General features: G+C 36.4%; 1 protein-coding gene across 2 annotated transcripts in view; it reads left to right on the forward strand.

The window, feature by feature from the left end:
- The first annotated feature begins 1,658 nt into the window (after positions 1–1,658).
- The window catches only part of LOC138351864 (uncharacterized), a 22,666-nt gene continuing 11,073 nt past the window's right edge, over positions 1,659–13,251 (forward strand). Inside the window, exons 1-5 of one of the 2 annotated variants that reach the window (XM_069303871.1) lie at positions 1,659–1,864; positions 8,366–8,464; positions 9,015–9,217; positions 9,745–10,137; positions 10,925–11,092. In XM_069303871.1, the coding sequence (XP_069159972.1) occupies positions 10,074–10,137; positions 10,925–11,092 (232 nt within the window). In that variant the 5' untranslated portion in view covers positions 1,659–1,864; positions 8,366–8,464; positions 9,015–9,217; positions 9,745–10,073. Of the gene's footprint in view, positions 1,865–6,361; positions 6,432–8,365; positions 8,465–9,014; positions 9,218–9,744; positions 10,138–10,924; positions 11,093–13,251 lie in introns of those variants that run through there. The other variant, XM_069303870.1, reaches the window with a different exon arrangement.

The raw sequence follows: 13,251 nt of genomic DNA on the forward strand, positions 1-13,251 counted from the left end.
CTATTAAAGTTCAACTCAGGAAAGTGCGAAGTAATGAAATAAGGTGAAGGGAGCAGAAGGCTGAACACACGGTACCATCAGGGAGGTGAAATCCTACAAGAGTCAAATAGGGAGAAGGATCTGGGGGTTGATATCCCACCGAACCTGTCCTCAGAGGCTCACATCAAAAGGATATCCTCAGCGGCACATGCTAGACTGGCCAACAAAAGAAATGGCTTTAGAAACTTATGTTAGGAATCGTTCAGGCCCCTGTATACCACTTATGCCATATATATCCTGGAATATGCAGCTCCAGCCTGGAGTCCATACCTAGTTAAACACAATACAAAGTTAGAGAAGATTCAGCGGTATGCCACCAGACTGGTCCCGGAACTGAGAGGTATGAGCTACGAGGAAAGGCTAGAGGAGCTGAAACTCACGTCCCTGGAAGACGTAATAGTAAGACGGAGACATGATAGTCTACTAAAAATTTCTCAGGGGAATTGTCAGTGTGGACAAAGATACACTCTATAGCACGGGCGGTACACGAACCAGGGGACACAGGTGGAAGCTGAGTACCCAAATGAGCCACAGAGACATTACCTGGTTGATACCTGGTTGATGGGGTTCTGGGAGTTCTTCTACTCCCCAAGCCCGGCCCGAGGCCAGGCTCGACTTGTGAGAGTTTGGTCCACCAGGCTGTTGCTTGGAGCGGCCCGCAGGCCCACATACCCACCACAGCCCGGCTGGTCCGGCACTCCTTGGAGGAATAAATCTAGTTTCCTCTTGAAAATGTCCACGGTTGTTCCGGCAATATTTCTTATGCTTGCTGGGAGGACGTTGAACAACTGCGGACCTCTGATGTTTATACAGTGTTCTCTGATTGTGCCTATGGCACCTCTGCTCTTCATTTCAATTAGAAATTACATTAGAAAGAACTTTTTCAGTATCAGAGTAGTTAACAAATTGAAGGCATTAGGCAGTGATGTGGCGGAGGCTGACTCCATATACAGTATAATACAATTGTACACATACAATTGTATATATGGCAGAGCCCAGTAGGCTCAGAAACCTGTACATCAGTTGATAGACAGTTGATAGCCGGGACGAAAGAGCCAAAGCTCAACCCCCGCAAGCACAACTAGGTGAGTACAGCAATATGGACAATGTTAGGCTAACACTGATATATAAGCACTGTCATACAAAGAATGCTATAAGCACTGTTAGGGTATCACTGCTATATGCACTGTTAGGGTAACACTGCTATAAGTACTGTTAGGGTAACACTGCTATTAGCACTGTTAGGTAACACTGCTATAAGCACTGTTAGGGTATCACTGCTATAAGCACTGTTAGGGTATCACTGCTATAAGCACTGTTAGGGTAACACTGCTATATGCACTGTTAGGGTAACACTGCTATAAGCACTGTTAGGGTAACACTGCTATATAAACAAAGGTAAGCAGTGTGAGGTAAACAGTGTTGGGAAAGAGGAACACGTTCAGGAGAGACTCAGCAGTGTTCCAGGAACCCAGAGGTTGCCAGGTCGACCAATGTGTTAAGGAAACGAGTCATAATATTCGTCGTCCTGGACTGGTTAGCTGCGGCTCCGGCTTGACAACACAGCTCCGGTTTTTACGCAGCGAGGACCCAGGAAACTGTGAGAGGTGTCAGCGCTCTCCTTGGGGAACATCTCTCAATACATCCTTAAGCGCCCGGGGAACCCCACACCAGCCACACGTGTCCCGCCAGCAACACCTACTGAACCATTCACCTGCCACAGGTCTTGGTCAGTATCACCTCCTCTCAAGCAGTCGTCAACACCTTCACCTCTCCTGCAGAAGCCACGATGAAGTTCTTGCTGCTCTCAGCTCTGTTGCTGACGGTGAGTGGAGCTTTTTAATACCTTGGTTCCAGTGGGACAAGGTCAGTATTCAATCACAATATGATTTAATAATAATGGTATAATAAGTATAAGTATAATGGAATGTTAAACATTCGAGAAATGCAGTGTTGCATTTCTTGAGAGTTTGCATTTCTTGGACTCCACCATCAGTGGAGTGCAAGAAATGTGTAAGTACTTTATTCACAATAATGAACTGCTGGGAATCTTAGCGAAGTATCCAAAATTTGCTTTCTGTAAGTGCAGCCTTCAAATGACTGTAAAGCTGTCGGCCAGTTGGGTGGGTGTGCAGCAAGACTAGTAACTGTGTGACTCACTTTAGATGTAAAGTTCTTTGTATAGTGACTATTGTGGGCCTCTTGTTGAATCACTTGTGATATAAAAACGATTATCGATGTGTATATGTATTAGTGTAAATGACTGAATATACGCGTATATATAACATTAACAATTGTGTAACTAGCTTCAAAAGATTGTCACTTGCTTAGCTAAATGAACTATGGTGTTCAGTTCCTGAACCCATTATGTGCCTCTGTAACCCTTTCCACCACTGCCCACGGGATGGGCATGGGGGTACATAATAATGAAAGAATCAATCAATATAATTTAATATTGTTTGTTGACTTATGCATCCTATGAATCTTTTATTATGCATCCAATACCATCTTGTGGAGATGAGGAGTCATAATAACGCGGCTGAAATATTTAGATGACTTGAGAATGGCTTGAAAATGGTCCAGCACGGACCGAAATGTCGTTCTTTCACTTTCTAGTGTGTGGTTTGGTCAACCCATTCTGCGAGCGGTAGTGAACCCCCATACCCATCCTGCGAGCGGTAGTGAACCCCATACCCATCCTGCGAGCGGTAGTGAACCCCATACCCATCCTGCGAGCGGTAGTGAACCCCATACCCATCCTGCGAGCGGTAGTGAACCCCATATCCATCCTGCGACCGGTAGTGAATCTATACCAATCCTGCGACCGGCAGAGAACCCTATACCCATCCTGCGAGTGATAGTGAACCCTATACCCATCCTACGAGTGGTAGTGAACCCCATACCCATCCTACGAGCGGTAGTGAATCTATACCAATCCTGCGACCGGCAGAGTACCCCATACCCATCCTGCGAGCGGTAGTGAACCCTATACCTATCCTGCGAGCAGTAGAGAACCCCATACCCATCCTGCGTGCAGTAATGAACCCCATACCCATCCTGCGTGCAGTAATGAACCCCATACCCATACTTCGAGCAGTACTGAATTCCATACCAATCATGTGAGTGGCAGTTGTTTCTAAAACCATATTTTTGAGGGGATGCATACCCATTTCCCTTAAGTGTTTATAGATCCCCTATCCTTTCCCTATAAAGGAAAGGGTTACAGAGAAATATAATGGGTTCAGGAACTGAACACCATAGTTCATTTAGCTAAGCAAGTGGCAATCTTTTGAAGCTAGTTACACAATTGTTAATGTTATATATGTGTATGTACATATTAGTATATTTTGGTAGCAGTCTTTTTTGTAAAGATATGTTGTAGAATATGACCGAAAGTGTTAGATTAATGATTCTAAGACGAATCTTCTCAATATTTGTTACGTTTTTCTTCACTGTCAAGGGTAATTGAAAAATTAACTCTCCAAAGTTCATTTTCACATTTTTATTTATGGTATTGAACCATAAATTGCATTGTGAATGGTAATGAACTTTGGAGAGGTAATTTCATAATTACCCTCGACAGTGAAGAAAAACTCTGATAGAAATCTGCAATTATTAATTCATGCAACTATTTACTTAACTAATATTCAATAATTATTCTGACGAATTACCAGCGTCGGAATAATACTAGGGATATATTTATCTTTTAGTATGTAACCTCGCAGATTTATGTGTTAAGGTAGCTCTTTAATTAATTATAACTACAGTTCATTTAATGCTCTCTTAATATTTTATTGAATTAATCTAGATCCTTAGGACACTGATTCCTGGATTATATTTTCAGATTACTTTATTTATTTTTCCTCTTTTTTGTATAAAAAGAGGTGGTCCTTCGAAGCTATCGTTGTATTCAATTAAAATTGATTATTATTAATATTTAGAGCTAGGCTTTCCCACACCTATCCTGTGTGGCAATGCATCCAATACTCTTTCTGTGACGACAGATTGAAAGAGTTGAATGGTACAGCAGTCAGCTCTCTGGAGCGAAGGATCAGTGGTACAGCAGTCAACCATTGTGGAGTGATGGTTCATTGGTACATCAGCCAACCATTGTGGAGTGGTAGTTCATTGGTACAGCAGTCAACCATTGTGACTCCAACCTGTCCTCTTAAAAAGAACGTCAACTGTTGCCGTTTGACTCTACGGCTGTTTTTGGACGTTATTTTGTCTTAAACTACGTCTATTTTCGCTTCCATGGACTATCTCTTGTTATACAATGAAATACCACACTCTTATTATTCTATAACTCACTGACTATGCTCTGATATATGTTCTTCAAGTAAAAATACATATATTTTTGCCTTAATTAGGCCATAATCCAGAAAATTCCAGCCCATCGATCTTTATATTTAGGAAAACATCTAATAAATTTGGAAATGAATTTTTCGTTCGCCGACAGTTTCCTGTTACTATTTAGTCTTTTAGGCTTTAATGTCGCTGGTCATTGTGACTTTCCCAGGATTTAAATATGTTTTGTAGTAGCATTTAGTCACACTACAGTAATTTAACTAATGGGAAACCTTTATAGTCGTCGTAAATTAGTAATAATAATTTATCAAATAATAAATTAGCAAACATGTACAACTTCTTATGTTACGACTTTTCGGGTAGGCCGTTCTGTTTGTTTACAACCCCAATGTTTCAAAAAACACAATACTTTTAATATATAAGTGACTAAGTATGCTCTAATACATGGTCCTCAATGAAAATTATGTTTTTTTTTGTTAATTTGTCCATAATGAATGATTCGTTACTGTTGATCTTTATATTAAGAAAAACATCTAAGAAATTTGGTATTGAATTTTCGTTCAGATAAAGTTTCCAGTTACTATTTCCTAGTTATCCTTAAATGTAGGTAGTCATTATTTTACTGTTATGTATATAGAAATTTAGCATTATGCATTTATAATACAGAACAATTTGGTCGTTCCACTGCCTCATAATTATATAAAATACATTGTGACAAATACTTGATAATTAAAATCAGAGTTTTTTGACAACTATAAAAAATCCTGTTGAAATCATGCCGTTTTGAGTTGTCATACGCTTCTTAGTAAATAATATTGTGTAATGTTTGGCACAATTTATCACTGTATTTACAAACTGTTTAGGTATTAATGTATTCATTTTTTTTTAATGTGTAATATGTTACTTAATCCTAAACTTCTTTTGCAACATTTATATCAGTTATAAATAATTGTCGCGAAACGGCGTATGAAAAAATAAATTTCCCGAAATGAAATTAGTGTATCGGCGATCGAGCGGCCATATTTAAAAGTGTATACTCTTGTCACTGTTCTGACATTAGTTTTCGATGTACGTATGTCATTTTTGTACCAATGTGTTCGCAATAGAATGTTCTAGAAGAACATAAGTATAAAACGTCACATAAGGATGTGTTCGACCGGCAACATATATAAAAACTACGTCGATTATACTCGTCGTGTCAATAATACAATTGTTTTACCACGCTGATTCAATGCCATACTGTTTTCTCAAATAAGCTCTTCGGCTATTAGAGAAAACGTAAATTTCATGGCGAACATTTGTAAACTATCCCCAAGTAGATCTGATCGAAATTGGAATTTATACAAATATTTATTCTCGTGTTGCCCGCCACTGTCACCCTTGAGTAACCAGAAACGGATATACAGTAAAAACTAGGCTAACTCATCCTAATCCTTGCACAAGCCCTCCAGAATTTCTTTATTGAAGATCAGCAAAAAATTATTGCGCAGCTCATATTATACAGTTTAAGAATGAGATTTCCTTGTTCTAAAGGAATGAAAATAACACTGCCTTAATCTCAGTCGATTAAGGCAGTGTCTGGGAAGCTCCCGGTGCCCGTGCCTGGTGCTCGTGCACCAGGCACGGGCGATAGTGTACGTTTAATTATTCTTTTAGTGTAAATAACGGAATAAAATGTAAGACATAGTATGCAGATCTTTTTCCAGATGTGTTTTTTTTTTCCTAAAGAAAACTAAGATATTGCGAATTTTGCTTAACAAGTACATTAATTATTAACTTTTTGTCGTTATTATTGTTATAATTAAAAGAATTACATCTTGTTTTTTTTGCTTATGTACAAAACATAGTCTAATAACCACAGTTCGTTGCCCCTAAATCATCACAACATAACCAGTTTACTCATGTCATCGCCCCTAAATCAACAAAAACAACCAGTGTATTATTATAAATAATTATATCTTATGATTTCTCAGCAATGGTAAGACATTTTTAAGACTCTAACCTTCGTAAGAAGGTATGATGTATACGAACTGAACGACCGGGCTTCACAACAAAAACATGGCCACATGAGTTGGATTATTCCGGTAATATTGAACTACTGTTCATTGTTATTAGTTTAACAATACTGTTATGGAATGTCATAAGAGTTAGGGAATGTCATAAGAGTAGTCACAGGGCAACCAAAGATACCCAGCTTCTGGGTACGGGATCTTTGCCCGAAACGCTATGCGTGCTAGTGGCTTTACAATAATAATAATAATTTATTTAGGAAAAATATATACATAGATGCAGAGTTACAGTACAAACATTCTGTTTGATTTATAGATAGAGGTAGTACATACAATACCTAAAGTCACTAGTACGCATAGCGTTTCGGGCAAGATTGTAAAATCATCATTATTCCTATTTTCTCTCTTAACCCCCAGTGTACCATCTCGTATATTAATAAATAAATAACCAGGTTTTTTTATACGGCTGTGCTGAAAGCCTGACGTAAAATAAATCATTGTGTCGGAGAACAGGAAGCTACAAATTAGGCTTATATTGAGGTTCCCCCCTCCCCCCTTTCCCCCCAATTACAGGTCTGTCTAATTACCACAAGCTACCACAAGCTACACAAGCTTCACAAAGCTTCCTGGCAATACGTTAGTAATGAATAAATATGATATGTTAGGCTGACCTAACCTAACCTAACCTAATCAAACCTAACCAAATCTAACCTAACCAAATCTAACCTAACCAAATCTAACCTAACCAAATCTAACCTAACCAAATCTAACCTAACCAAATCTAACCTAGCTTAACCAAACCAAACCTAACCTAACCTAACCGATGCTTGGATCGTCGACTTGATTTGGTGTCACCATTTCTTTATTTTCGTCTAATTTCTTTATAAAGAGATACTTTTTCAGATTAAAATTATGTTTTTTCGTGTTGTACATTCACTACCAACATTATAATGAGTAAATATATCTTATTTATTCATTACTAACATATTGCCAGGAAGCTATGTGAAGCTTGTGTAGCTTGTGGTAGCTTGTAATTAGACAGACCGCCAATTACTGGTGGAGTAAATCAGCCTAGCCTACTTCTTCCTAGCATAACCTAGCCAACACTAGCCAAGCCTAGTCTACCCTGGCCTAGCCTAGCAAACAGCCCTTGAACCCCCTACTGTTAAGACTCTGCTCTCTGATTGTACCTATGACACCTATTATTAATTTCCTTCTGTATCTTTAGCTCCAGTATGTTGTTATATTATGCTGTGCAAATTTGGGACCTGGCCCTCTAGTATCTTACATATATGTATTATTTGATACCATTCTTGTCTCCTGTCCAGAGAGTACATTTTGAGAGCTTTGAGACGGTCTCAATTATTTAGATGTTTGCTGTTTATGGTCTCTTTATTTCCTCTAATTCAGAGATTTCTCCTGTTCAGAAAGGGGGAGTCAGTACCGAGCAATACTCAAGATGTGACAGCACCAGTTATTTGAATAGTATTAGCATTACTTTGGGTGGGGTCTTTGAATTTTAACATTCTCATAAACCATTCCATTATTTTTCTGGCCGCCTCTATATTTGCTCGGTTATGTTCACAAAGTGTGAGGTCGTCAGACGTCGTAATTCTCAGATCTCTTGCATGTTTTTTCCTTCTTAGAGTAGGTCTGATTGTCCTGTGTTCCTTGTTTCATTTAATTTCCTCGTTTCTACCATACTTCAGCACCTGTAACTTATGACTGTTAAAATCATGTTATTTCTGTTTTTTCAATGTCTCCTACAGTGCCAATTTTCTTGTGTCTTCTGTATCATCTGTAGAGTTTCATTGTTCAAATGTGTTATAAAATACATGCACCACCATCTTAGTGGTGCATATATGCATTCTACCTTGCATTTATATGCAAGGTAGAAAAATATGCTTGAAAAAATATATATGAAAAATATGCATTTTTGTTTTTTTTATAATTAATCTAAACTGATGCTATTGTATATCTGTTAATAATTTATTTTTGTTTTTTTTTAGGTAAAATTTAAATCAGACAACATTATCAATTGCAACATTACAACATTGTCAACAATTCTATCTGAGAGAACATTACAGCAATGGCTTCCAGTAATTCAAGTAAGTTACATTATAATTGTGATTTGTTTATAATATATACTTTAAATTTTATTTGTGTATGTTATTAATTTTATTTGGGTGTAAGTTCATATTATCATTAGATATAGAGTATAAAATCTTAATTTTGTTTTGTCAATTTTGTCTGTTAGAATTGCATATCTATTTCAAACTTTATTAATACCACAAAATGTTAGTTAAGTTGAATATTAATTTAATGTTATTGGAAGATCAAAAAACTTAGTCAAATAAGTATTTGAGTCCCAATTCAATTATTTGCAGTTCACAAATTGCAATTTTGATTTACATTGAAAATTCCAGATTATTCTTCTCTTATTTAAACATATTAAATTTGGTTTACTTGTGTAATTAATAAAATCTGGTGCTGTACAGGTTCTCAATAATACAATCACAATTCTCCGCTCAGTCTTCTGTAGCACTGTACTACTTTGTGGTCTTTCATTATGCTGCTACTGTGTTTTTTGTACCACTGTATTACATTTTAAACATTTTACTCTTTTTTTATGATTGCCCAGATTATCTTTATTTACAGGCCAGAAGAAACCTTTCCAGCGGTGTTGTCCCATCTGCAGTAATGTCATTAGTGTTCGTCGACATTTCTGCAACTATGGACACAGCTTTATAGATGAAAAGCGTAAGGGTGATGTAGAGCGGGAGGAGAAATATAAGGAAATGGGTCGAAGAGCTGCTAAGCATCAAAACCTTTGCAGATCATTTAAAGCCATGAAAAAATATGTAAGTATTTCATGCATTCTGTTATTTCTTCAATTAGAATTGTATCATATTGTATTAATATCCATTCTGTTAGGTTTTAAATTTTCCCACAAATAAACAGGTTTTAAGCCATTTGATAATTAATTAGTATTAACATTTTCAATTTTGGTGTATACTGTACTTATTGATGTTAATAATAAAGTAATGTGCATTATATAAGTATTTTTGTGTTATTTTATATTTTTTTAATTTCCATTAGTTATGTAATTATACTTTAATGATATAACTATCAGTAGGTCTCTTAAACTAGGTAAGAAAAGTACATCTTAAGCTACTTCGGTACTTCTGCACTTTTGCAGATGTACCCAATGCTGTATGAGGGAGGGATGCTGTCTGTTTCAGAAGCTTATGGTTATCCCATCTTATATTCTGTAATCATAAAGTTAATCGCTTTTTTTTATAATTGAAGCCATATCTCTTGAACACTGTGTTCAAATTAACACTAAAAATATTTTAGTTATATTTGTAACTATTTTGTTGTATTGCAGGTCTCTAAACTACAAGGTGGTGGTTATCAAGTTGCTGTCATCTATTTTAAGGTCTTGAGGTTATCTTGAGATGATTTCGGGGCTTTAGTGTCCCCGCGGCCCGGTCCTCGACCAGGCCTCCACCCCCAGGAAGCAGCCCGTGACAGCTGACTAACACCCAGGTACCTATTTACTGCTAGGTAACAGGGGCATTCAGGGTGAAAGAAACTTTGCCCATTTCTTTCTGCCTCGTGCGGGAATCGAACCCGCGCCACAGAATTACGAGTCCTGCGCGCTATCCACCAGGCTACGAGGCCCACGAGGTCGGCAATAGAAATACCACAAAGGGCATGCTACCAGGAAGTGGTCTGTCAAGCAAAAATGTTAATAATCTCACCGAATTGTTTTATCTTGGTAATTATTATTATTATTATTTTGCATAAGCTAACAATGAAAATCATAAAACCTGCATGTTCCTTTGTGTTGGCAATAATGAAAAGCATTTACATAGTACAGTAGTTTAGTTCATATATTATGCATCCCATATCCATGTTGTTAGCGGTAGTGGAAATGGTTGCAGAGGCACATAATTAATTGGCTCCGGGACTAAACCAAGCAATTCATTTTAGCTAAGCAAGTTTCAATCTTGATGACCTAATTAAATATTCCATGCACATCACCACATTGACAAGGGGCTCGAGACCGACCATGAGTACAGATTTTAAATTAAGCAACTGACATGTGTGGAGAGCTAGTGTCACAATTGATATGTTTATCTTGCACACTGCCTCCATCCAGTGGACAGCGGTGGATAGGTTACAATCACTTAGTTACTACATACAGTTAGCAAACTGGTGATATTTGACCAAGATTTCTGGCAGCAGATCATTTTGAATGAAATATTTCCTCATGTCTTGAACATTTGTTATAGAATTATCCGAATTCACATATCTTTTTTCACTCCATCACATAGTGGAGGAGGGTGTGCAAATAATTTTGACACACTGTACTTTGCATCAGGTCTATATCATCAGATAATGAGACTTCCTTTACATATGGGTACCAAAATTCCCATAATGACATAGTTAATCATTGCTGCCAAATTTCACATTTCAGTGTTTCTTTCAATTAAAGTTTTTTGGAGGACATATTTTGTAATGATGATACCATATTAAATTTACGCATGTTTCTTAATTTTCAGCATACATGAAGGACAATGGATCAAGTGTCAACAAGATACCAACAAATAATATAGATGCCCAAGAAGATATCAACATCAGTGAGGCAAAAGAAAAGAATGGGGAGCAAGAGCTTAAGTTAAAGAAAATGAAGAAAAAACGAAGACTGTCTGAAGATTCAACTATTAAAGGTAATAAAAACTCATTCTTCGTTTTTTAAATTCAAAGCAAAACTTGTATATATTTTAGACAAGTTTTTACGTTCCACAATTACATTACTGATTTGTTGTATAAAGTAGTTGTATTTTATACAGCTGATGAGTCACAATAATGTTGCTGAAGAATGTTGTCCTAACCACACACAAAAAGATGAAAATACAAAGACGTTTCGGTCCGTTCTGGACCACTATTAATTCAATTGTTAGTTGTATTATACTTGACTGCTGATATAGTTTATTTCATGTATTCCAGTTCACAGTAATATTAAAATTAACATCAGAGCCTGACGGCTCAGTGGACAGTGCTCTGGGTTTGTAATCCTAAGGGTCAAGGTTCTATTTTTATTAGATGCTGAAACAAATGGGCAGTTTCTTTTGCCCTGATGCACCTATTCACCTAACAGTAAATAGGTACTTGGGAGTTAGACAGCTGATATGGGCTGCTTACTGGGAATGTGTTAAAATTAGGATTAAGGACTTGCCCAAAAAGCTATGCATGCTAGTGTCTGTTCAAGAATGTAAGAAATCTTTTATATATATATATATATACATACACATATATATATGTCGTACCTAGTAGCCAGAACTCACTTCTTGCCCTACTATGCAATCCCCGATTTGCCTAATAGGCCGATTGATTTACTTTATTTTCAAGAAATTGTTTCCAATTAGTTTATTTGCATTATTATTATTATATTATATTAGGAACATAAATTATTGACTTAGTTGTGTGAGTATAGGTTACGTTTAGATAGGTTAGGTAGGGTTGGTTAGGTTCGGTCATATATCTACGTAAGTTTTAACTCAAATTTCAAAAAATTAACTTATAAATAATGAAATGGAATGATTTATCATTTCATAAGAAAAAAATGAGAAAAATACATAAATTCAGAAAAACTTGGCTTATTAGGCAAATCGGGCCTTGCATAGTAGGCCGAGTATGACGTTCTGGCTACTAGGTACAACATATATATATATATATATATATATATGTCGTACCTAGTAGCCAGAATGCACTTCTCGGCCTACTATGCAAGGCCCAATTTGCCTAATAAGCCAAGTTTTCCTGAATTAATATATTTTCTCTAATTTTTTTCTTATGAAATGATAAAGCTACCCATTTCATTATGTCTGAGGTCAATTTTTTTTTAGTGGAGTTAAAATTAACGTAGATATATGACCGAACCTAACCAACCCTACCTAACCTAACCTAACCTATCTTTATAGATTAGGTAGCCGAAAAAGTTAGGTTAGGTTAGGTTAGGTAGGTTAGGTAGTCGAAAAACAATTAATTCATGAAAACTTGGCTTATTAGGCAAATTGGGCCTTGCATAGTAGGCTGAGAAGTGCGTTCTGGCTACTAGGTACGACATATATATATATATATATATATATATATATATATATATATATATATATATATATATATATATGTCGTACCTAGTAGCCAGAACTCACTTCTCAGCCTACTATGCAAGGCCCGATTTGCCTAATAAGCCAAGTTTTCCTGAAATAATATATTTTCTCAATTTTTTTCTTATGAAATGATAAAGCTAGCCATTTCATTATGTATGAGGTCAATTTTTTTTTATTGGTGTTAAAATTAACGTAGATATATGACCGAACCTAATCAACCCTACCTAACCTAACCTAACCTATCTTTATAGGTTAGGTTAGGTTAGGTAGCTGAAAAAGGTAAGTTAGGTTAGGTTAGGTAGGTTAGGTAGTCGAAAAACAATTAATTCATGAAAACTTGGCTTATTAGGCAAATCGGGGCCTTGCATAGTAGGCTGAGAAGTGAGTTCTGGCTACTAGGTACGACATATATATATATATATATATATATATATATATATATATATATATATATATATATATATATATATATATATATATGTCGTACCTAGCAGCCAGAACGCACTTCTCAGCCTACTATGCAAGGCCCGATTTGCCTAATAAGCCAAGATTTCCTGAATTAATATATTTTCTCTAATTTTTTTCTTATGAAATGATAAAGCTACCCATTTCATTATGTATGAGGTCAATTTTTTTTTATTGGAGTTAAAATTAACGTTGATATATGACCGAACCTAACCAACCCTACCTAACCTAACCTAACCTATCTTTATAGG

The sequence above is a fragment of the Procambarus clarkii genome, chromosome 51, assembly GCF_040958095.1.
Source record: "Procambarus clarkii isolate CNS0578487 chromosome 51, FALCON_Pclarkii_2.0, whole genome shotgun sequence".
Lineage (NCBI taxonomy): Eukaryota > Metazoa > Arthropoda > Malacostraca > Decapoda > Cambaridae > Procambarus > Procambarus clarkii.